This window comes from Bemisia tabaci, chromosome 2 (assembly GCF_918797505.1).
Source record: "Bemisia tabaci chromosome 2, PGI_BMITA_v3".
Taxonomy (NCBI): Eukaryota; Metazoa; Arthropoda; class Insecta; order Hemiptera; family Aleyrodidae; genus Bemisia; species Bemisia tabaci.
The window spans coordinates 57,316,399-57,342,042 of record NC_092794.1 but is presented as its reverse complement, the minus strand read 5'-3'; the positions used below and the strand labels follow the sequence as shown (position 1 = coordinate 57,342,042).

General features: G+C 37.5%; 2 protein-coding genes across 3 annotated transcripts in view; both read right to left on the bottom strand.

The window, feature by feature from the left end:
* LOC109030073 (uncharacterized) overlaps positions 1–25,644 on the bottom strand; it is a 46,039-nt gene that overhangs the window by 8,455 nt on the left and 11,940 nt on the right. Inside the window, exons 2-4 of one of the 2 annotated variants that reach the window (XM_019040838.2) lie at positions 13,353–13,409; positions 5,075–5,302; positions 3,851–4,105 (exon numbers count right to left, since the gene is read on the bottom strand). In XM_019040838.2, coding sequence (XP_018896383.2) covers positions 3,851–4,105; positions 5,075–5,302; positions 13,353–13,409 — 540 coding nt within the window. Of the gene's footprint in view, positions 1–3,850; positions 4,106–5,074; positions 5,303–6,080; positions 6,227–13,352; positions 13,410–25,644 lie in introns of those variants that run through there. The other variant, XM_019040839.2, reaches the window with a different exon arrangement.
* LOC109030074 (TATA-box binding protein associated factor 13) lies at positions 9,436–10,385 on the bottom strand. The gene has a single exon (XM_019040841.2). The coding sequence runs from the start codon at positions 10,039–10,041 to the stop codon at positions 9,682–9,684; it is 360 nt and encodes a 119-aa protein (XP_018896386.1). The 5' UTR covers positions 10,042–10,385; the 3' UTR covers positions 9,436–9,681.

Here is a 25,644-nt window from a genome sequence, read left to right as displayed (position 1 = left end):
AACTATTGTTCGTCAGCAAGAATTAATCTTCCTTAAAAGTCTCTTCAGTGACACATGAATGTGTAATGAAAGCCCAATTTTTTGACATCGAAAGAAGTTTGATCAAGTATGATGCACCACAATTTTCTTCCCTACTCCCTCTACATATACCTTGCAAAATACTTGGTCCTCAGGATGTAAGAAACTAATTCTCATAGTAAATATCTTCTGCCATACATAAAAGAGCTGCTTTATTCTGTTGATTCAAAACTTCAATAAACAATCAAAAGTAATTGTTCATAATTTTAACTCACTGCTTGTTATAAATGAATTTGCCTTTCCTTATGAAAAAATTTAAAAACAAAGAACGCTATGGTATCTCATTAGAAATGTCAAGCAGTTTTAAGACTTGTGTCAGATAAGTTGGCAGTTGTTATCTTTTTGTTTGCAAGCAACTGCATTGCCATTGTCCAATAGCGATCGAGGATTGACTGCTGCAGGCAATGCCACTGCCATGCACAGGTGCATAGATTAGTCTGCTGCGAGTGACAGTCAAAAGTAAACAACTGTCAATTTATCTGACACCAGTTCTAAAAGTAACTAAAAGAATTTAAAGAAACTCCACATTAGAAGGGTATTCAGAGCAAGAAATATTGACGACACTTGGATAGATTGAGTTTATGCCCCTCATCATTTCAAAAAGTATTCAATGAAGATTACAAGAGTGTTCCGTAAGAAACAGAGCACTATTTGAAAATCCCTCTTCCTTCAAAATTTAAGGTGATTCGATGGACGCCATATTTTGTGTCAGAACGGCATGCGATATATCGCATCAATTGGTTCCATATTTTCAGCTACTCGTCATTTTTCTCCTATTTTGAGATCGCAATTTTGTTGTCAGGAGTCTAAAGCACTCACTTACCAATTTTAACAAAGAAATTCAACGTAATAAAGGCGTGGTTTTTTCAGAGAGAAAATATCGCATTCGAGTGCAGTTTCGATATCAGTATCGAATGCGATGTTTTCTCTCTGAAAAAACCACGCCTTTATTACGTTGAATTTCTTTGTTAAAATTGGTAAGTGAGTGCTTTAGACTCCTGACAACAGAAGTGCGATCTCAAAATAGGAGAAAAATGACGAGTAGCTGAAAATATGGAACCAATTGATGCGATATATCGCATGCCGTTCTGACACAAAATATGGCGTCCATCGAATCACCTTAAGCTGCTTTCACAGTATCACACCTGAGGCTTGGTGCAAAATGTGTCAGTCTGACTACAACACCTCAAATGTTTCAACAGACACGAAAGACTTTAAATAGCCTCAGAAAAGTCCAAAATATCGATACACTACTGACTCCCATTGAATCTTTTTTGATGAAGATGAGGCATCGGCAATTTTAGTAAGGGAATGTTGGTATTCCTTTCACAGCAATAACTTACCAGAGGTTTTCAATACTCACAACTTGTCAGGAGCAAATCAAGGAAAAACGACAAAATAAGATATGAGGAAACTCCTCTAAAGCTAAGTGGTTCTTGAAAAACCTACGGAATAAACTTTTCATAGAAACACTAAATTAAAATTTAAGAAAAAAAGAAAAGATAAACGTATGTAAATATTTATGGAAACATATCTACCGCTTATGCATCTTAAAAATAACTATCCGCACTTTTCTCATACGATTGGTTGATTAAGGTATTTCTTAACCATATTATTCTTATTATGGTGAATCAAAATATAGTTTCTCCACTCGTTACGGATGCCTCTTACTGAACTAAAACTTTCTTAAAATTTTTAGCAGCAAGAGAATCCATCACTTTGAGTATTTTAAAGGTTTCACTTCCTGCTGTTTTAAACTAGACAATTCTTAAAATAAGATTTGAGCGGTAGATTTGCTTTCTCCATAAAAATGGTTCCCTCCGACTGCGTAAACGTGGTGATTTTGTGTCTTCCTGATCATTTTCTGGCCAAATGTAGAGATCGAAAGTTTTACGTAAGATTTGTGTCACATTCAATTAAAACCAATACGATTACAAAAGTGCAATGGACAATTGGGCCTCTTGACAAAGTATAAATTGAAGCATTACAAGACAAACTTTCTTTTCAAAATTTTAGGAGGTAAACGAATTACATACAAAGAAGTCTGCAAATCAGCTTCTAAACAAAATATAGGTGTTTCGAATTGACATTGGTTAAAATGTAAAAATGCAGACAATGTCAATGGTGGAATCTAACTTCTATTCAATCTGTGTTCAAAATACTTGTTAATATCTTGTACAGGAGTTAATATGTGAACTCCCTGTTGTACAAGTCGTTTTCTACCAAAGATTTTGAAGAGAAAACATGTGGCTTTTTACCTAGATCAGAATTTGTCTAGTGGCCCATTGTCAATGACTCCACAGCTATTTTTCTTATCAAGATAAGAAGTCTCCGGGAGGAGAAAATTATCGCTCTTCAACAGGAGATGGGGATGGTTGGTAAGAGTTAGGAGGAATAGACGTTCAAGGAGACATGTTGAACTGTCAGTTGCCCTATAACCTCTGGGAACATGGACAAATGTGGTGTTAGGGTGTCGCAAAACGCCAGAGCGGGTTGTAGGAGCAACTTTTATGGGTGAAGATGGTTAGAGAGGACATTTCAGTAAAAACAATGGATTATTTTTTACATTATTCTCTTGGTAATTTGAAAATCATACATCTGAATGCTTGCTGGATTGTTTTGGGAACAAGCTCTGGAAAATGAGATTAAAATCTGAATGAATTTTAATTGCCACCAATGCCACAGGAATAAAATATTTGTGAATTGTGATTTAACTACTGTGCGTTGCATCAATTAGAAATAATTAATGACAAGAAAAATTGTGTGGAGTAATCATTAATTTACTTTTGATAATCAAATTGATCTGTCCTGAATGTGACTTCAAATTAATGGGTTAAGGTAAACATTTCATTATAAAGTTTTGCACATCAGAGGTAAACGACTGAAATCAATGAAGAAAAAAAAGGATGATAAAATCCGATGTCAAGACAATAAACCGTTATTGATAGGTTGCTTTTCTCCACCTTTTTAAACAGCCAATTATTTTGCTAGTACTGGGCTGCATATGGAGAAACAACCAAACAAAACACATATGAGAACCATGTAAGAGTGAGGGACAATTCAACAAACATATCATGCTGAAAAATCACCGATTGCAGGAATCAGTCAGGCGAAAAGCACTTTTCTGACAGGCGAATGTCACAGAAAAAATTCGTTTCAATATTACAAGCGTCCCGAAGGAATAATAATTGTTTGAAACATGGAGAATTTTCCAAAGAAATCTTTGGAAAGAAGAGGGCATTAAATTTGATATTGTTTCAATCTCTTGCCGCTTTTGTAGGAAGACCAGATTTAGGAAGAGGGGTAAAAAATCTTCCAAAGCAGCATATCAAAGAGAAATCGTATTGAAAGAGTCTCGAGATCATCATAAATGAGCGAGCATTCATCAGAGCAAAATTACTCTGCATTTACTGCCTTCTTCTTTTAAAGGTAAAATTATTTTTCATTTTGGAGCAAAGCTATTAGTACAGAATTTGGACTTGTTGTCTCAAATTCATGAGAGCTTTTTGCAACATTAATATTATTATCTCAGTGCACAAGGTAGTATAAACCTGGATGAGCAAGACTTTTTCGTTTCACAGTTTTTGACAGTGATATGAATTTTGAGCTGACCCAGGGTGCGAGATTATATGGTTTTAGAAATTATTATGAATGATGAAACCAACCAATTGATTCTAAGCTTCCAAAAAAATGGATCATTCATGTTGAGGAATTCCAACACACACAAAAAAAAAAAATATTTAAGAGAAATGACATGTAACAGAATATTTACCTGGAGTGATTGGACCTCCAAAGTTCCTAATGGCATGTGATTCGCATCCTGGATTGTGAATTTATCACCGACTGAGATAACCTCCAATTGGAAAGCAAACCCGCTAGGATTTGAGTCAGTCCAGAAATAGTTTGGGTTGTCGTTCAATTTTCCATTGTCAGGCGCGAATGTCATTCTTCGGGAATAACCCCGACCAATGCTTTGCAATCCAAGCGCTCTTCCACCGAACAGCCATTGCTTCTTTCCATTCTTGGCCTGGAACAGTAGAATCAAGGTTATTATCATCGTTTCCCCTTAGATTTATTGCCAATAAAAAAATGAACAAATCCGGATAACGTTGTAGACTTCCAACCATACTTTATTTTATCTTCAGAAAAATACTCATCGCAGTTTCTTCATAATTTCTTTGATTTTTCTCCTCTATCAGCAGAGTATTCTATATAAATTACAAGATATACATTAGCCTTTCTCTTTGAAAAAATAAGATGGAAGCAGAAATTTTGAAATATCGCAATGGAGATAAGCAATTTTGCAATTGGACCATGGATACATTAAGATAGGATTAATTCAGATGTGCAATATCATACATCAGCTTGCATCATTTCAGGTAATGCACTTCTGGAAAGTTTTTTTGTATGCTAAGTGCTATTCTGTATTTAAGTTCTGTCTTAGTATTAGTAATCTTTTCAAAAGCGGATCAGATGAAAATTTACGCTAATTTGAACTGACCTAATTGGTAATCCTACAGAGTTATTAAATAATACCAACATTGATATACTCCATGACATAAAAGGTATTTATTTTGGGAGACTATGATAGTCCTAAGGTCAAATCCAAAGTATTATTGCATGAGCAAAAAATGAAAAAATGCCAAATTCTAAAGTAGATAGACGCTTAGGCTGTTACCAATAGCCTGTTGAACCTAAATTTCACAGTGAAGGATTGGTCCTGCTGATTAACACACAGGAGAGAATAAACAAGGTGTAAATTATGAGAGGAGAGAAAAAACAAGGTGTAAATTATGAAAGGAGAGAAAAACAAAAATAAGCAATTACTCCACTGAAAGATGGCACTGACACATTTCATAAAAATAGTTTTTAAATTAATAGAGAAATGGTAGCTTTCATCTGTTCGGTGGTGCTTACTCTTACATCTGACCTCACAAAAGTGATCATGCCAATATCTTAAGAGTAAATATATGTTTATAAATGTGCGCGACTTTACCGGGTTCTCAATGCGACGAACTCTGTATTTGAATCCAGTTGCAATGCGAGGATCAATATAGACACCGACTGCTGGAAATTCATGAGGTTCGATTGAAGGAACTGTGTATTTGGCGGGAATATCCTTCAATTTGCCAGCATCCAGGCAGATGAATTGTTGTTCGAAGTTCTCAACCTTAATTTGTGGTTGAGAGGGCAAAACAGTGTGGAAGTCAAAGGGAGTTGTTTCCTGGAACAGAAAAAAAATCTTATGCATGACTGGAATAACTTGAAACTCCACTGGAAAAAGAGGCAGTATCATATTGAGATGTCGTTTTCTGCGCGTTATAAATGCTTTTGAACCACATCTAATGAACGACTAGAGATGGTTGGACTCGAGCACTACAAGACAAGTTTTTTCAACAAAATATTCGTCAAACATGGTGTACACAGGGAAAAGTGACCGAATTCATCTATTTTACCAGATGAAGGTAATCCCTATGTTCATAAATTCAAACTGTTCACTGACTTTATTAACAGGTGCACAAAATTAATTACTATGTGCTTCGTGATGGAAATTTTTTTTGACAAGCAAAATATGTACTTAGGGTCGAAACAGGTGTCTTACATTGGGAAAAGAGGTATTGCTGGGAATTCTTTTTAGTTGTCAAGTGATAATCTTGATTTCAAAGGGTACATTTGACTTACATGGGTTTTGACTATTTTTCACCAATAAGAAATTTGAATTGACTTCTTTTAATGTAAAAAATAATCGTTAATGTTACTTATATTGAGTTTGTACTTGGACAATTTTGGATACATTCAACAGATTCTCTATAAAATTTTTTTGACAGAGCGTGTCTTGTAATGCTATTTTTACAGTAACTAATAGCCCCTTATGAGCTAACTAAAGCCATTGGCATCATCTTGAAACATAGGAAAAGTGAGAAAATTGGTATAAACATACAATGCAGATTCAGTCCTAAGAATAAATCAAAATTAACAGGGATATGAGATAAAAATCTTACATTTAAGATCACCAGATCCATCGATGCTTGCAGATTTAGTTGAACATTCAATATTCAGATTGAAAGGAAGGTAAACTTTACAGGATCCTAACGCACTGATTGTTCTTATTTTGTGTTGATAGTCACTATTAGAATGCAACTAGGGAGATTTGAGGCGGATTTTAAACCGAAATTAAATGCTTAAAACAAAGTATAAACTAGATAATCTAAGCCTTTAGCATGGACGAAATAAAATTCAAACTCAAATAGATAAAAATAAAAACCACCACTAACAGCGCTATACCAAGATGATGGGAAAATAGAAAATTCACCACTTAAACCAAATAATTATACTTTCACTGGGAGAGGGGGGTGAATATTTTGAATTCACTCAGATAGTTAGGCCCAACATTCAGTAAGAGAAGAGGCTGCTTAACTATGTGACACAAAGAGGATATAATAACAGATCTGAGGTGTTTCATAGACGGGAAAGATTTTGGAGCATTTTGCCAAGAAAGTTTAGAGCCAATAAATGAATTCAGGGTCACTTAAAAATAATAGAATGGCGCCTGTTGATGGTTTGTTCATTCATTCTATTCACGAGAATTAGGTGCATTATTTACTTCTTCGCATTGACTGCGCACTAAAGAATGCATTTGCCAGTTACGTCGAGACAACGGCATAACTGGGCTCTAATCCAGTTTATGTAACAATGTTTCCTGTGTTGGGGGCATTGCTATTTTGGAGGTTGCATGAACAAGGTGCAGTGACGGCTTTAATGTCTATTTCATTATTTTAGAGGCTAATCCAAAATTATTAGCTTTTCAATTTTTGGCAGATTTGTGTTTATGGTGATTTTTAATTTTTTTGTTGAAAAGTGTACTTTGAACAAAAAGAAAAAAACAAAAAAAAACTACAAAATATTTTTAAAAAAACTCGATGTTATAGAACGTAAAAAATGGGTGAACAAGGGGGGGGGGGGGGAGTAACAAAAAGCTCGGGGCAAATTTGGGTATCATCCCTTTCTGAACTAGGAAGCTAAAGAAATAATAAAGCCAAGTAAAATTAAAACTTGGACACCCTATCCTGTCATCTGTTATCATTGGTCCACGTTCTGGTTTTTAGCTGATTTGTTTTGTTATTTTACTAACTTTGGTTTCCAGGTAGTCAAACAGGTTGTTACCGTGCCAAAACATCTGCTTTGTATTCTCATGTTTGCTTCTTTTATTCCTTGATATTACGTTACACTCAAGATACCCTATAATTGAATGCTTCCAAAAGTTGCTTCATCTCCACCATTTACTTAAAGATTTGATTTTAAAATGTAGGTTGTTATAAAGAGTTGCAACTTTGGTTTAAGAAAAAAGGATTAACTACTGAGGAAGAGTATCATGTGGACTGCATTTTGCAATTTGGACCTATAAATTCCAGCCCGGTTTAAAAAGAACGTATGTGCCATTAGTTTCCCTATGCACATAAGTGTTTTTTCAGATGAGCCAGAATTTATAGGTCCAAATTGCAAAATGCAGTCCATATTATCTTACACTGGGAATTTTCAAATGTAAACTAAAAATGTTAGTTTCTGAATTATACCTACCTCAGTTGTTTGTGAGTACTTTCAGCTTGTTCAATGAGTTTGATTCAATAGGATATCATGTGTTGTGGCTTTTAAATCTTTGCCCTGTGTAATGATCCATTAAAGTACAACAGAAAAACCATTGTACACATTGAGATAGTGCCAATGTCTTTACTTTGTATTGTAGAGAGATATATATCCAACTATCATTAAAAAATGTGCAGAAACTATTCAATTTAAAAAGGAAACAAAAATATAAATAAAAAAAAAAAAAAAAAAAAAAATGCTAACAAAGAATCTGCAATACGGATTCAGTATTAAGTTCCACTACTTTCTACTAACTTGTCCCCTGCATTAGGGGGTTCACAGCATTTAAGCTTTCATGTACCTAAAAGGGTAGAGGAAATATTGCAACTTGGAAAGCAACAATCCACAAATTTCCCACTAAACTTGCCCCACACAGGATATAGAAGCACCGGAAACAATCAACCCAGAAGGAAAGATCGAGAAAATGGCGCTTTCGATGTAATGGGGCTTCAGTTAATGATTTGAAACCTCAAAAGTACGAGCGGAGTTCAGCATCCCCCTTCCCTTTCTTGTACGATGCAAAGTTAAAGAGCTTCTGATAAATGCTTGAGTTAGGTTGTATAGACTTATTTGCACTAGGGATTGGAGAAAAGAACCTATCTACTTCATTGATAACTTTGATTTAAAGATCGGACTATGGAAGCTGAACGTCTGTGTCTTATGCTGAACCAGTACCACGCCATTTAGCTTAAATAATTAAAAGGGTGAAGCTATACCTCAGGGGGATGGATCAGTTACCTTCAGATTTGATATCTGTTAAAATTTTGACGCCTTTTGAATGCTTCAACTATGTGAGAAGCTGACAAATAAGGTGCGATTCGAAAATAGACAGACTATCCTTTAGTCAGAGGATCTGCATACATCACATTAATACTGTCCATACAAGCTTGAAAAACTTGATTTGTCAATGACTAATTCTCCGGACTCGCAAATGATTTTGTTTTACTGTCAAAAATTTTCTCGAAAAGCTTTATCTGATGAAAAATTCTAAATATATTACGTGTTGATTCCACAGAATCTGAGTTAAAAGACCCATAGAAAAAGAAATGTCAAAAACATTTGCAAGTATTTTCAAGAACCTGGACGTATCAAATCAGATAAACAAGAGCTTTAGGAAACCAGACAAAGTAGAGGGTTCTGGATATTTCTAGGTTTATCTGACTTATGAATGAAAAATGGCCTCTTTTACTGAGTGCCAGCTTGTCAAGTGCTTACATCAACACTTGAGAGGAAAATGAGAATAAACTTAGGTACCTACAACAGACAAATTTTTTCAATTGCTTTGATAAAAGCCAAAAAATGGCTCTGAAACAACTTAAAATATTGCCAATGATATAGTGATTTCATTTCTGTGGTGATCTGAGAAGCTAAATCTAATGCACAATCTATGATATGATCAACCATCAGCAGAGGTGTATTCAAAATTAGGACAGAACTGAGACATACATGGGTTACATTTTTGGTTGAGAGCTAAAACAATGCACGTTACATTTTGGGAAACTGAGTCATTCTTTATTACCACAGGTGGGAGAGATTCCATGGGTGAAAGAAGTACATTTATTGCAATGCATAATACAGAACAAAAGATACTGAAATTAAGAATTGCGTTTTGCATTGGAAGCAAACAGATTTTCTCCAACACTGTGAATCAGTGAAAATGTAACTGCAGTTTTTTGGCTCATAACAACAGTCATAAGGAAATAAAACTAAAGATGAATTATTAATTAAATTTATTAAAAATTAAAAATTATTTTTTTACAACTGAGTGAAAAAAGTGAAATTTAATAACAATTGGAATATGAGATGAATTGAAAGTCAATGATTCAGCAAAACTTACTTAATATTAATACTTCTAAAGACTTACAGTGCTACATCGACCAAATATGATAGATGTTGAAAATGGAAGGTAATTTATTCAAGATTTAATTAATAATTTAAGTACAGAAAAGGTATAAAAAATTAACTAGTGACGTATTTAACTTCATCAAATGCTTTTCTTGCTTTCTTTAGCTCTTCGTTCATTGTTAACAAGTCTTTAACCCTGGCATATTTTCTGCGATCTTTGCGGACGAGAAAGACAATATCTTCTACTTGCACGCGGCCTGTTCGGCCAATTTCCATGGCTTTATGAGTTATTTCAGTGATGTACTCTATCACTAAATCCTCCAAGAGATCAACAGATTCAGTGTACGGATTCTGATCATCACCAAAACCGTACATCATGCACCGCAATTCTTTCGAGAACAAACGTTTCCGACCATTGACGGTTGAGGTTTCCAAGGGCTCCTCATCTTCAAACTGGTCGAAAGTATCATCCATCTCGAGCCGGTTTGATTTCAGTCGTCGGGGATCTGACTGTTTTACGTTAGCTGACTTGAGGCGAAAAGTGTGTTAAAAAATACTGATGGTTGATAAGAGCAACTGATAAGGACACTTAGATTTTCCATCCAACTTACGTCCTACCGGCGAATTGACCGTGAGCAACGGGTAAACACGAAAATATTGGTAGCGATAACTAGGAATATCGGCAAAACGATTGGGTAATTACTCTATAAAGCCTTTCAAAATGGGTGAAATCGTCAATTGGCGGACAAGTAGGGCTTAAAACACAACAAAAACAAAACACTAATGGAGTTGGTGACGCAGTTAGCGTGGCTCACCGAACACCGTGCATCGAAGTTCCAGAATAGACTGCTGACGTCATGGATTCGAGGAGGGGAGAAATTCGTCCAAGAGAAGGGGGGGGGGATACGAGCGTTCACCGCGAGAGTGCCAGATATGACGATAAAACAAGATTTCTTGTGATCAATCGATCAAAAATTAACTTCCAACTACTAGACGCAGCCCACATTTCAGGAGGGAGCAGAACATAGTACGATTTTCACTGACAAGATATATTTACCAGAATTTTTTGTGGTGTAGTTTCACCACGGCGCCTAGGAAATCGTTCCTATACTGCCGTGCTAAGGAAAAACGCCGTATAAGCCTTCAGACGTTGCCAAGTTTCCTCCGATAAAAACTGAATTTACGGGGAAAATTCTGAAAATTATTTTCCAAAATTTTCAGACAATTATGTACACAATTTAATCTAAATTATCTGAAAATTTCAAGGAAATATATGCATGAATGTTGTCAAAAATACATGTTTTATCATGGGAAATTTGGCAACTCTCGAATTTCATACGGCGTTCTTCCTAAGCACGGCAGTATACCTCCATATACTCGGGATGATGTTACAGATTTCCAAAGGCATTTCATTTCTTCGAAAGACGAATTGTCATCGCCCTGGTAAAAATTGGCAGTAGAATCTGTGTTCCAAAATACCATAGCCCTACAGCCGGCTGTAAGATTTCCAACAGCTTCTATAGCCGGCAACACGATTTCTTATAGCCTTTTATAGCCGATGGCGATTAAGCAACAGCCTGGCGATAAAGTATTACTATAAACGTTACTAATTACGGATGCTAAGACTTAGTGAGTTTTTGGACTACTGCTCTCTTTTTGGGCCGTAGTATCTTGATTTATTTTGCGAGGAAAGCTCCGTACTTTTGATGCATGCCTGCCATTCCTAATATGTTGGAGCGCCTTCAATTTCGTATAATACTGTGCAATACTACAGATGTGAAATAGTTGCTTCAAGCGCCGTGGTACGCTGCGGCGCGGCGGACGGGCAGCCAGCGTGAAACGCGCATTGGCGCCTACAAACCTAACAGGGATACTTCACGCGTTGCGCAATGCGTGAAGTATCCCTGTTAGGTTTGTAGGCGCCAGTGCGCCGCCGCTACGCTTTGCGTTGGGCTCTAATATTTAATCTCGTAGAGTCAGCGTTTTTCAACTCATGACTTTGAAATGTTTGCACACTCTGTATGGATTATTCTCATTTTAATTGATGGAAAAAAATATGTAGTTAAGGAAAATATAATGTGCATTTTGTAAATATTAAGGTGATTCCGTACAAGCTTAAGGATTTACAAAGCACACGAATTTCTACACGATTTCTTATAGCTTTTTATAGCCGATGACGAAAAAGCAACCGCCAGGCGATAAAGTGTAAAGCCCGGCGACAGGAACTATAGTCCGGCTGTATAATTTTTTATCGCTTCGTGTAGCCCGGCCGTATGCTTTTTTCCACTTTCTACAGCCAGCTATATGATTTTTTATCGCCTTCTTCAGTCGGCTGTAAGAACTCCTATGGTACTTTGAAACGCAGCTCCTATCGCCGATTTTTACCAGGGCAGTTTTGTTCCAAATTCCGTCCGATTTATCAGAATCGCTCTTAGAAAAGTTTGCACTACAAAGCCAAAACTAATTTTCTCGAAGGAAAATTTATACAGCTAAAGAAATAAAAAAAATTCAAAGAGAGGACGCTCATTAAGTAAGGTAGATTATAGGAAACTCTACCTATCGATCATGGTCACGTACCTAATTTTTTGGGCGATATTTAATCCCAAGATGAAGCGCAGGTATTTAATATTTCGTGAATGCGGCATTCTAAAGGTATAGTCTGCGCGCGCGCCTAAAGGTTGGTGTGATTTTTCATCAGGATTTCAGTTAAATCTCCTTTTTCTGGATTCAAGTTCTTCATTATGAAACCAAAATTAGCGGCGATTTTCAGCGCGGTTCCCTGAGAGAAAAAAATTGAATGACGCACACAGCTTTTCGGTTGTTTTCAGCAATTTCATGGCAATCGATTTTACGTTGAGTCTATATCTGGCCGTCCCGCCCCCTTCCCTCCCATGCTATTGTAATTCTCAAGTGTTGCGTAATATGTGCAGAGAAATAATAATGCATGCACGCGATCGTACAAAAAATATGTTAAAGAATTCTGAGTAACCCGATGAAAACGGCACTACAGATAGACGAAACTTGCTGAATTTAGGAGAGGGGCGTGGTGGCCGGTGAGTTGCGTAAGGCCGTATAGGTGCGGAGTTAAATAAGTTTACATAAAAGTACTTCATGCATTACTCTATGGTTAAATTATGTAAACGTGGCCGAGAAATTGATTTTTTGATTGGAGTCTCTACGTCCATACGTTAATACATTCGGTTTCTTCAATGACTCGAAGATGCTGAGTGGTTTCGCGCAATTTTTCAATGATAATCTTGGCAGGAAATGCACTTTGTCACCTGACCGGGTATAAATAAAAGTATTAAAGTGACAATCTGAGAATTATTGTGCAAAGAAGAGATCCAGCTTGTTGGTTTGTTTGCTTTACACCTAAATCAACATAGCCTATCGAGTAACACGCTGAGGAGAGATAGAAGATGTATGGTGGCACCAGGTTGCGCTCAAGCCAAATCTGCAGTTGGATTGAATGAAATTTTCAAGTGCACTGCAAAGACGATCCTAAATTTCGAATCCTCTCTTGGTCAGTTAATTACACTAGCAAGAAGAAGGAAGATCCTACTGAAAAAAAAACCTGTTTCAGAAAGTTTCCAAGGTTGGTTCATGATTTCCCCGAGACCAAAACTCTGACTCACTATCACCCAAAGACAAAGATCAGAACGTAGTTTGACCCAAACAGTGTTATAGTTTTGCCTTTGACCGATTGCACTAACCTCTTCTAAAAACATATTGAGGAAGTACTATAATACAAAGCTTTCTGAAAAAAATAATATGATGACGCTTACCTCATAGCATAGTGGTGCAGGGCTACAGGCACGACTCTTTGGTTTGCTAACTTCATTCTGCAACAAGAGAAAGAGAAGAGATATTAGCTTCAGTTGCCTGGTTAGCTCAAAAGTGAAAATTATCGGGAAAAGAAAAATATACACGGACATAAAGTCGCATTCACTTGTCTCCGGCTTACACTGAAAAAAGAAGTTACGGGCTATATGAACATACCGTCCGTTTCGGGCTCGGAGGCAGAATCTTTCGGGTGCTGGAGCCGTAGCTTCGATTACTCTGGGTGCTACGCTCAGAACTTTCGGCCTCTGAGCCCGGAACGCAGAGGGTATATCCGTATGGCCCGTAAGTTGGGCGCCTACGGCCGGAATTTTTTTTTCAGTGTAAGAAATGACAGCCAGCTCCAAGCCTGAGTTGAATGAAGCTACTGACGAAAATCGATTAGATAAAAAATAATAATAAATAAATAAAAAATTAGATAAAAAAAAATAGAAATACGGAATTCCCCAAATCAATCAAGACCCTCTTTGGGAAAAATCTGGGCGGATAATTTACTCAGACTCCGCGGTTATTTGAATTATGGTAACTCGGGGTGAGAATCACTCCGTCTCTGATTTTGAGTGCGAGGCATTGCGGCCCCGCGTGTGAGAGGGTGAAGTAAACGTGCACTGAAAAAAAAAACAAAAAAAAAAACACATTGGATCTAGAGTCCAGACTCATGAAAACATTGACAAGAAAAAATACTCTTGATTCAATCGGATTTTTGCTTGAATCAAAACGAAATCCGCTTAAATTAAGAGGCTTGGTTCTTGATTTAAGCTAGATTCTGATTGAATCAAGAGTACTTTTTCTTGTCGATGTTTTTAAGAGTCTGGACTCTAGATCCAATGTGGTTTTTTTCCAGTGTGATGTGACATGATTGAAAATTTCTTCCGATTATAGTAAAAACATCGACAAAAATGCCGATTTTTTACGCGAAAAGACAAGAAGTAAAAAATGCGTGACATATTTTTTTAAAGGTCTCAGACGTGGTTATCAGGTGAGTGGAGAGGTCCAGTTTCCGACTTACGGCGTGACGCAACTTATGTGCTCCCGTAAGCGGGGCAAACTTTTCGATTCTTCCACCGAGCATTCGGATAGCTCTGAAGCAGCTAGGAGAAACTTTACGCGAGAGACATGCGGAAGGAGAGGGAGGACACAGTGAAAGTTGGTGTTTTCGGGCAACGAGCCAGAGGGCAGGGTCTCGATCGACGCTCGCTATCAGTGGCGTAGCGTGCTTTGCGATGTATCGATTGTCATGCCATTTAAACCTATGGAAAAGGATCAATACTCAGGGTGTTCGCAGCGAACACTTTAATAATCGATTCTTTACCATGAATTTAAATGGCAGAACAATTGATATATCGCAAAGCACGCCACGCCACTACTCGCTATAAACCGTCTAAGTCCAACTACAGCCCTGAGGAGATCCGCAGTTTTACAGATGACAACACTACACACTGCGCTCTTCCCCATCAAAATTTCAGCCAGGAAGTGATACGCGGTTTGAGCTGCGGGAAGTTTATAAAAAACGCATTGGCGTGGGGTTATTGTTGCTCCTTAGACTTCAGTTCAGAGCTTCGTAACAACTTCGATATCGATCGAGTCTACGTCAGTGAACGTCCACAAGGAGAAGTAGAGTACCTCCACAGGGTAAGAGTGAAGGTCTCGTAAAGACCCTTAGGATAAAAAATAAAATAGAAATGGTCAAGACTCTAATTTGAGAAAACAATTTTGGCTACGCAGGGAACAACCAAACTCGAGTTCATATGAAAAATCAAGGTTTCTCGGTTCATGTACTCGATATTTACGGTGATAGGAACTGAATTTCGTTTTTGGTTTAGCTGAACCAAGGATCCATCTTTGTGACCGAAAACCTCGGTCATCTGAACCGAAAAACTTCCGTGTTCAATAAGTACCAAAAAACTTTCGAGTTCAATAAGAACCAAAACTTATTTTCTTTCTATAAAATGAGCGGGTGAAAGGGAAATTTTGCCAACTTTTGACGATGATTGTCCGCTGTACCTGTTACCAACTTTACCACAGTATAGAGGTTTCTATTGAGAAGATTCTACAAATGACATGCGCAAAATTGGTTTCAAAACTAACAATAAGTAAATACCCTTTACTACCTCAGAGCAATGGAGATGTTACATGTGTGAGGAATTTGCGATTTGACTGTTGATTCTTATGTAAAAGTTCGCGAGAAACACGATGGTGCCACTGGTTTTTTCTGAAATCATCTCCCAAGCTCAAAAGAAGCTCTCGAGTTGAGGCCAAAATGGAGGGGATATCCCACGCTATCCTGAGAGTCCACCTCTACATCAAAACAAACTCTCCATGCAAAGATAGGGAGCAAGTACATTAGCAGGGTTGCCGTGTTTTCAGTTTTGGAGACCCCAAATAAAGTGGCAGCCCTGTTAATGTATTTGCTCCCTATCTTTGCATGGAGTTTGTTTTGATGTAGAGGTGGACTCTCAGGATAGCGTGGAATATTCCCTCCATTTTGGCCTCAACTTGAGAGCTTTTTTTGAGCTTGGAAGATGATTTCAGAGAAAACCAGTGGCACCATCGTGTTTCTCGCGAACTTTCACATAAGAATCAACAGTCAAATCGCAAATTCCTCACACATGCAACATCTCCATTAAGAGAACTCAAAATGGTCGCACCAATCAGAGGTGCATTTTCTGATGGTCATACGCTCCCTACAATGTAAGTCCTTGGGTGAGTACTTTAGTCTTTAGTACTATCGCGATGTTCGAGCGGCAAGCTACGACGATTTTCGTCCCCTTCCACGAACGAGCCGGGCGCTGGCAAACATTTTAATTGCAGTCCCGGGGTAAAAGCGTGCTTCATTTGTGCTTGAACTTTACATCGTGAAGTTTGACCCCATGACCCCGCACCCTGCAGGGCTGTATCGATATTCGGATAAGGCGTGCGGCTTCGGTGACCTACGGAAGAAGGACTCGACGGGTCACCATGGAAACCCGACTCAGTAGCTCGACTTACGGTCGGAAGGAACTGGGACTAAGTAAATGCGAAAATGTCGGCTGATATTGATGTGAAAAGAAACGAAGTAAAATTATGGTCTCGCAAATTTTTGAGCTACAACAGGGTGTCTACTAAAATAGGCGGGCCAAAATTCAGTACTTTTACAGTACTTTTTTAGTACATTTCCAAAAAATTCAGTACCTCCTCAATAAAAAAATTCAGTACTTTTTCAATACCTTCATTCGACTGAAGAAATTCGAAAAATTTCAATTTCCCGCTCAAATTGCGACAAACACTGGAAAAAAACACATTGGATCTAGAGTCCAGACTCTTAAAAACATCGACAAGAAAAAGTACTCTTGATTCAATCAGAATCTAGCTTAAATCACGAACCAAGCCTCATAATTTAAGCGGATTTCGTTTTGATTCAAGCAAAAATCCGATTGAATCTAGAGTATTTTTTCTTGTCCATGTTTTCAAGAGTCTGGATTCTAGATCCAATGTGTTTTTTTTCCAGCGGACCGATTATTGAAATTAATAGACAAAGCTATAGACAAATAAGATGAAGTAGATATGGAGGGATCCTATTGGTGGAAGCGGGTGGTTGCAATGGACAAAGGCAGCAGGTAATAGACTAACTAACTGCAACCCACGAGAACCCTACAGTTAGTCTATCATTTTCTCCGTTAGTCTATAGGAACCACACACTTCAACCAATAGGATCGCTCCATACTTTCTATGCTCTTTTTGTCTATCGCTTTGTCTATCAATTTCAATAATCAGCCCGCAGTGCAGTAACGATAGTCCTGAAGCTAAAAAAAAAAAAGGACCACCAGTTTCGACGTAATCCATTCGATTCTCTCTCATATTCATCGGAGAGTTGAAAGGGAGCTTTCCAGAACAAGTCTCGAAACAATGATCTGTAGAGGGGCCACAAATGGAATGCCTTGCCTTCCTACCAAGATAGGACACGAAAACAGCCGATGTCCGTTTGAGAATCGGTCGATACTGACCAAACAGACCTTTCGGGTATTCTCCTTCATTTCGGTCGGTCAACAAAGGAGCCCTCCCTCTTCTTTTTAGTCATAAATCTTGGACGCTGAAAGAAAAATTTCGACAAATTACCTATTTCCTCGGTGCGAGTGGTAGTGGTCTTATTGAGCACAGGGAACAGCATCGTTGCTGACTACTTTTCGATGTTTTTAGGAGCATAATTTTTCAGAAAAATGTTGTTAAAAAAAAAAAAAAGGCGCGAAGTCTTTAAAGATACCTGAGAGAAACTGAAACTTCGAGCACCTACAGGCAGAAATTCTAATTTTAATTGATGAAAAGCGTGTCAATGCGGTAGAAAATAATTTGAAAGTTTCTGCCGAAAGAAAGAATTTGAAGATTCCATGGCAAAATTCCCTAACTTCTCGAGATTGGGCAAAACGCTTCTACTCCTCCGGGTTTTTAATGACTATCCAAGGATCGAAAAACCGGAACAAAAATAACCGGATTTCACGATTTGCATGAGTTACGGTCAGGTTACTATTAATCACTAAACGATTTCTTCAGCTACCTAATTAATAAAATATTTAGCTTCATAAATGTGTACACGCTTTTGAATATTCAATTCAATATTGACATTTCGACGACTTTTAGTTTTTCTTTTTTTTCTTTTTTTTTTTTTTTTATTTAAATTGATACTGCTTAATCGTGCACTGGTTGATGATAGAGCAGAAGATGGGACGAAATGACACGGCTATGATACCGTGCATTGTTATTAAAAACGGCAAATGAACATTAGAATGTTGCCGAATAAAGTAATAGTTTCGGACGAAAGTTGGGCGAATATTTTTCCTCAAAAACTTTCGATCTTTCAGATTATGTTTGAGTGAAAATTTCTAGAAAATTCCAAGAAAGTACTATAGAAAATTTTTATTTTAAGAGAGGAAAGGTGACGTCCGGACGTTAAAAGCTCTTTTCTTGAGGAGGGCAGTACGGCTGTGGTGCGGTCAAGTCAAATATTTGCCGAGGCCCAATTCCTCGACAGGTCGGACAGAATTTCAGGAATGAGAAGACGTCGCGTCGCTTTCAAAGCTATCTTGAATTTTCTCCACCTAATTGGACATATTTCTACCGAACGGAGCTATGTACACTACGACATGAGCCCTGAGACCCATAAGAATATATGCATAACAGGGCTCACGTCATAATGCACATATCGACGGTGAAACTACCAAACCACGTATCTCGTTTGCGGTGTTTAAAAATCTACGCTCACATTTTATTTTTTGGAAGTAGACCAAATCAATATCATTCCTTGAAATTTTCACGGAATTTTCTCCGCACAAAGAGGAAAAATCACAGAAATTTTCAAGACTGGATGTTAAGTAGTTTTTCATTTAAAAAATAAAGTATGACAGGAAGTCTGCAACGTCGCAAACCGAGATACGTGGTTTGGTAGTTTCACCGTCGATATGTAGTTTCGTTTGGCAGAAATAAATCCAATTGACGTGTTACTCACTAAAGACGACTTCCAAGCCTTTTCTTCGTTTTATGCTGGTGGACTTAACAACAAGACTCGTAGTTCCTTCCAAATTATAAATTTCCTTCGGTTGTTCCCAGTTTCTACGGGAGAGAAAAAATTTACAGCTGGACATTATATTAATTTTATTCCAAAAAAATGAATTAAATAATAAATATGGCGGCCAAACTGTACATTTTTGCCCGCTCAACTGAGAAGTGTCAACGTCAACAAATCTATTAAGGATTCGAGTAATTCAGACAGTTTTTCCAGAATGCTCACATCCATTTATGGTTTCGCGTGTTTCACCGCTACTTTTCACTGGTGGTTTGAATCTTACTAAAGCAAATTGATGACTTACGTCGAAATATAAGCATCCTCATTGCAAACATTTCTAATTCAACGATTATGTTAAGTTGTATTTTTCAAATTAAAAATAACCGAACCATCATTGGAAAATCCTGTAGGTTAGTTTTCGTTTTTAAAAAATACTAATGAGACAAGAGCCGATATTTGTCGTGTCTCGATCAGAGATATGATTCTCCGACTTCGGTCATCGATATAGTTTCCTGATTCACATGTTTTAATCGTTTCATTTTACTTTTCCAAGTATTTGTTTTTAATTTATCAGTAATTTTTCTTCTTTTAAATTTCATCGAGCCCGATTGCAACAATCACTGCTGGTGCGGTTACGATCCCACCGTTGCTAAATTCGAACCGACTTGTGGGAGAAATAGTTATGCTGAAACGTGTCACGTTGTGGAGTTCGGACGAAACGACGTGAAACCTGACGATTACAGGTTATCTCCCTTTCGTTGTTGATTTCGAAAATTATTATTACCTGCAATTGACTGATAGGAAAGCAATTGACTTTCGAACTTCGGAAGGACATTCATGCAACGACTTTTTGAGATTATCCCCGTCTCCGCTTTCTCCAAATTCTCATCATCCGCCATCCCGCGTGTTCCCCTTTCGTCCGTTCGCACTTCCATATTGAACCGACATTTCGAGTTGCTTCTCCTTGTACCTTGAAACCTTCCCACGCGACCAATAAATTAACAACGACCGTCTCCACGTATAATAATGTTTCTAAGCTAGTCGCGAGGGGGGCACGATTTCCGCAACCGTGTGGTGCGCCAACATTTCACGCGTTTCTTTGATTCATTACCTGTATAATTTTTGAAGTCGAAGTCGAAAAATTCAAAAAATTATAGTCACGGTCACAGAATAAGCTCTAGGCGTATGCGTTGGAATCTGCCCGAGCTGAATAGTTCCCATTCTTCACCAGCTTTGCGGTCCTCGTTAGAGCTCATTTTGTGCCTCTAATTATAATTTTTGGAATTTTTCGGATTTGATTTTCTCGCAGAATGGTGTGGACCCAGCACTATTCTTCCGCCATGAGACAAACAGTAGCAGGGACACATTTTTAGCGGTTTTTTGTAATTTTTTAGAGATTCCCTTGTATTTCTGATTCATCCTCTTTATCGTGTCCTTCTTTTCCTTCTCCTTCGAATTGATTTTTCTTTTTCTTCTCATCTTCTTCGTATCCTTTTAACCCTCTCTTCCCCTTACTTTAATTATTTCCGTCTTCGTGTCTATAATCTCCTTCTTCACTTTCCTGTATTCTTTTTCTTCTTCTAATGTTCGTTACCCTCTTTTTCTGCGCCTTCTGTCTTTTATGTTTCCTTCTCGTCTCTATCCATCTTCCTCTTATTCTTCTTCATTTTATTTTTCACAGGGTTGCTACGGAATCTAGAGAATGAAATTCCCTGACATTTCCCTGATTTCCCTGGCACATTTTGGTGGAATTCCCTGACAATTGAAGATGTGACGGATGGATTAGAAGGCATAATTGAAAATAGTTTTCAGGCAAAATTTCTTGTTCAAAATCTCAAACCCATTGTAAAAAGCAAATGAAGGTGATTTAAAACGTTCCCTGACATTTTCGTCCTTTTTCCTGACATTTCCCGGTTTTCCCTGACTTTTTAAAATTCCCTGACATTTCCAGGTTTTCCCTGACTGTGGCAACCCTGTTTTTTTGTCACTATGTCCTTCTTTTCCCGTATTTTTCATATTCCTCATCTCTTAAGCTTCCTTGGTCTCCTTAAAAGTTTTTCTTCCCCCTTCCTCTATTCATTGACCGGGCGGCGCCATATTTGCTGTTTACGTGGGTGACACTTCACCCTTGCGACGGTCCTGGAGGCCTGGTTCTTTTAATAAACCGATAAGTAGTGGAAAGTGGGTACTTTAAAGGCGAGACAACTATCTTCGGCCCTACTTAGCTCTTCATCATTGACGTCACGGAAAAACTATCTGACCATAACATTCGCGACGATAAGAAACGAGTGGGAAAACACTCCTATGTTATGGAGACACGCGTTTCGTCCAGAAATAACACCACATCACGTAACGGACGCCTTGTTGACGGGATGATCAACGGAAAAGCGAAAGCTATGACTAATAGACAAGATTTTGGCATATCTGAAAAGACTTCCTGAGGTGGGGAACAGAACAGGGTGTCTACTAAAACAGGCTGGCCAAAAATCAGTACTTTTCAGTACATTCCCAAAAAATTCAGTACCTTCCTCAACAGAAAAATTCAGTTCTTTTTCAGTACCTCCATTTGACAAAGTTCGTAAACTTTAAAAAAAAAAAAAAAAAAAAAAAAAAAAAAAAAAAAAAAAAAAAAATTGAATTTCTCGCTTAAATTGCGACAAATGTGAGAAATGGAAAAAATTCCGGATTTTCTTGCGAAATATCCCCACTTTTTCAGTACTTCCGGACCGCCCTTTAAAAATCAATCCTATTTCCGGACTTTCCGGAAATTCCGAACTTTCCGGCAATTCCGGACTTGGAGACACCCTGACACCACTTTCCAGTACATTCCCAATTACCTCCTCAACAGGAAAATTCAGCACTTTTTCAGTACCTTCATTTGACGAATTTCGAAAAATTTCAAAAATTTGAATTTCTCGCTTAGAGTGCGACAAAAAATGAAATACATTCCGGACCTTCTTGCGGAATTCCCGCACTTTTTCAATACTTCCGGATCCCCCTTAAAAAATCAGTACTATTTCCGAACTTTCCGGAAATTCAGGACTTGGACAGCATTTAGCTATAGGAAACCACTATTTCTGGCTCATCCACTAAACGCTTCCTTCTACTAAACGCGCTATCTGAGAATTACGTCTTAAGGGACCACAAGTTGGTTCCCGCTACATCATCGCGTTACTGTTGGAGAAATGCAATAATTAATCTGACAACGCAGCACAGGGACCATCCCTACTGCACTTGTGCCCTTGAGATTATTTTACGACTTTTGGGGCTATGCGCTTCCCACGCAGCTGCGACTGCGCGGACCAGATGACCAACCCCTCATCTTGCCTTTGTCTTTAGTCAGTCCAGATCCTTCTCTGTAGCTTAACGCCGTGTTCGTCTCAGTGCTGTAAAACTGAATAAATTCTATTTCGGAATTAAATCATATCTTATTAATATCATAACCTTAATTTCTTCAGGTTATGGGCCGCAGCTTACGTGATACGCGCAAATATCCGCGATCGTGACCGTGTATACGGGAAACAAGCAAAGTTTTCATTGAAACTTGTGAAAACTTAAACATGTGTGATGAAAACGCGTAAGTGTACGAAAATGGACCTAAACGTGTGTGATGAAACGCGTGAGTGAACGTAAATGGATTCTGCACGGAATATGCGCGAAGACTTTCGATTTTCAGTCGACGGAAAATACAGTGTGTGAAAATTCTATTGCGCGCTGTGACATTCGAACTTGATATTTTGTGTGTTATCGATAATTTGACATTTCAACAAAGTTGAACATGAAAATAACAGTTATGATTTTTTGCGGTGAATCATGCTTATTTGCGCCAAGAGCTACTTAAACCGCATTCATGGTTCGTAGTTTGAATGATACCTATCTCTGATTAGAAGATAGTGAAAAAGCTCAACTTCTGCTCGGATTGAGGAGCGTCCAGATAAATCAGTATTAATTAGATGTGAAAATTAGATGTACAAAACTTGCTTTGAGTTTGCTGATCACAAAAAGCGGACGCAAATATACTTGGTGATGGATAACACGCATTCCTATCGCAATGCCCACAAAAATTGAGAAGCCACAAAGTACTGGATGAACATGTTTCATGGAGTCTGGTTTCAATGGAATTGTGGAAGACGTTTGGTTCTGCTATGATGTACCCTACGGCCTGTTATCAATACCGAAATTTGGAAAGCTGGTCATGAAGAACCCATACTCATCAGGAGTCAACGTTAAAAGGGAAGTACCGTTACCTTTTGTGGTAAGCTTTTTCAGAACTAAATATGATCGATAACAGTGCCGAGGCGTGAATGATCGATTGTCGAAGTTCCCTCATTTGAGACTATGGTAAAGAATCGATTATTAAATTGTTCGTTGCGAACACCCCGTCTGTCGATCTTTTTCAGTACCTTTAAATGACAGATCAGTCGATACATCGCAAAGTACGCCACGCTACTGATCGATAAGAAATGATTCGTAAATATTCCTAACTTGAGTTGACAGTTAAAATTGATGAGATGAATATGAAATATGGTTTGAAAGTTAGAGCCATACAAAGAAATGAGTGAACAAAGTTTACTGAGTTGAAAGTTCATGGAATATGTGAGTATATTGGTCTTAAAAGGTGTTGTATCAAACGATAATTTATGCGAGTAGTATCAATAGTAAAAATTGCCATTTCTAGAAAATTTAAAGATGAAAGTTACGTCAGTATAAACCTCCATTAAGAATGCACTCTAATATTGCTGATCCACGTAAGAAATCAAAACGATTTCGTTCTTTTCATACATGATTAGTATGCACACAATGGTATGACTTTTAAAGATAGAACATAAATGAAAAGTATTTGTCTTTTGTTCGAAAAATTATACTGCGAGAATCTCAGCACTTTTTGATTCAGAAATTTTTCATTTATACTGTGACAATGACAAAAAAAAAAAAAATTTCGAACAATTGAAACTGTTTTGTGTCGAGCAAGGTATCACGTAACAAGTCACCGAAATTTCACGAACCCCGCAGAAAAATGGCATCACCTGATGAATGGTGAAAGAGCTTGTGCAATGTTCATTGAAGTAATATTATACGAGGCATTTTAGGGGTAATGCTGTTTCAACGGAAACGCACCAAATCATAAGTACCCTAACAACAAAAGCCTTAGAATAAATTAAAACTTCAAATGAGTAATGGCACTTTAAATAAACCAAGGATGGGTTTCCTATGCGTTTTTAGCTCTTCTGTAAGGATCTGAGATGAAACCAGGAGATGAAAATCCTGGAAAGCCATTCTGGTCTGTTTGATTTTTGAGCAGGCATAAAGCGTGGGAAGTAGAAGATACAAATTTGCAAGAGTCAAAATGTAATAGTCGGTAAGACAAAATTGCATAACATCGAGATGCGTGGTGCATTTCGAGTGACCGATAAAAAATCAAGTGGAAACTGATACGACTAAATTTGTGTCAAAATCAGGAATCTCCAAACTTGATAAAAATGAAATTAACTCTGAGGACTCAGAAAAGGTAAATTCTGAGGATAAAAAACCAGAAAAAATAAATTCTGGGGAGGAGTTAAAATTAAAGGTCAGGTGTGACTCAAAAGCAAATGAATGGTGCAAAGTGAATAAAACGGAGACAAACTCTGTGCGAGACGTGAGTAAAGCTGAGCTCAGGCAAAACAGTATGAAATTCTGTGATAAGCTTAAATGAAATAGAGAGCAATTCTATGATAAGCTTAACTTTAGAAAACTGTAATTAATAATATCATAGAAACAGTACTTTATGCAAACAGTATTATGATGAAATTGAAATGAAAATACTGAAATAAGATTGAAGTGAAACGCGAGAGATTGAATCAGGCAACAGGAAAGTGCAAATGGAAATGAGGATAAAACTGACGAGGTAAATTTTAATATTTATCTTTGTGAAGCCCAAATTTTGAACTTGCAATATTTACTAAAAGTTTCGACGAAAGTAGAAAGAAACCGAGGAAACAACAATTTAACAGGCTCAATTCATTTATAAACGATAACTTTTGTACTTTGATACATGCCAAGGCAAAACGACAGAGGTATACTGTCGAGTGAAATTGATTTGTATTTTTAACATTGGCGAATAAAGGAATTTTGCAAAAATATTTGAAATGAGATGAATAGTACGAGTTTTTAGTCTCAGAGGACAAACATGAAACCTACCCTCTCGATTGCCATTTTTTGCCAAAATTCATTTTAGCGTTTGCAGCAATTTAAAAGTAAGAGAGAGAGAGACTTCATATTTTACACAGATTAGTTTACAATCGAATTATTTTGAACGCAAAAATTGCGTTGATTGGCTACTATTTGAAAGTAGAAACTAACACTTTGAGAAGATAAATTCAAAATTGTGAGAAAGTTACTAGAATTTGAGAGGAGAGACTTCAATTTCGAGAGGAGAGATTATATTTGAAGGAGCGAAATTGAGAGGAGAAAAATGAGTATTTGAAGAAGAGAAATTGAGAAGTGAAGGATGAGAATCTCTGACAGAGTTCGATTTAAAAAAATCGGAGAATGAGAATCTCTGACAGAGTTCGATTTAAAAAAATCGGAGATTACATGTGTTAATTGAAAAAATACTTGAAAGGTTTAAAGCAAAGTGTAAGAAACTGATCCGAAACAATTGCAGTCAAATTTTTTCTCTAAAGCAACAATTATTTTGAAAATTGTGTCTGGTACGAGAA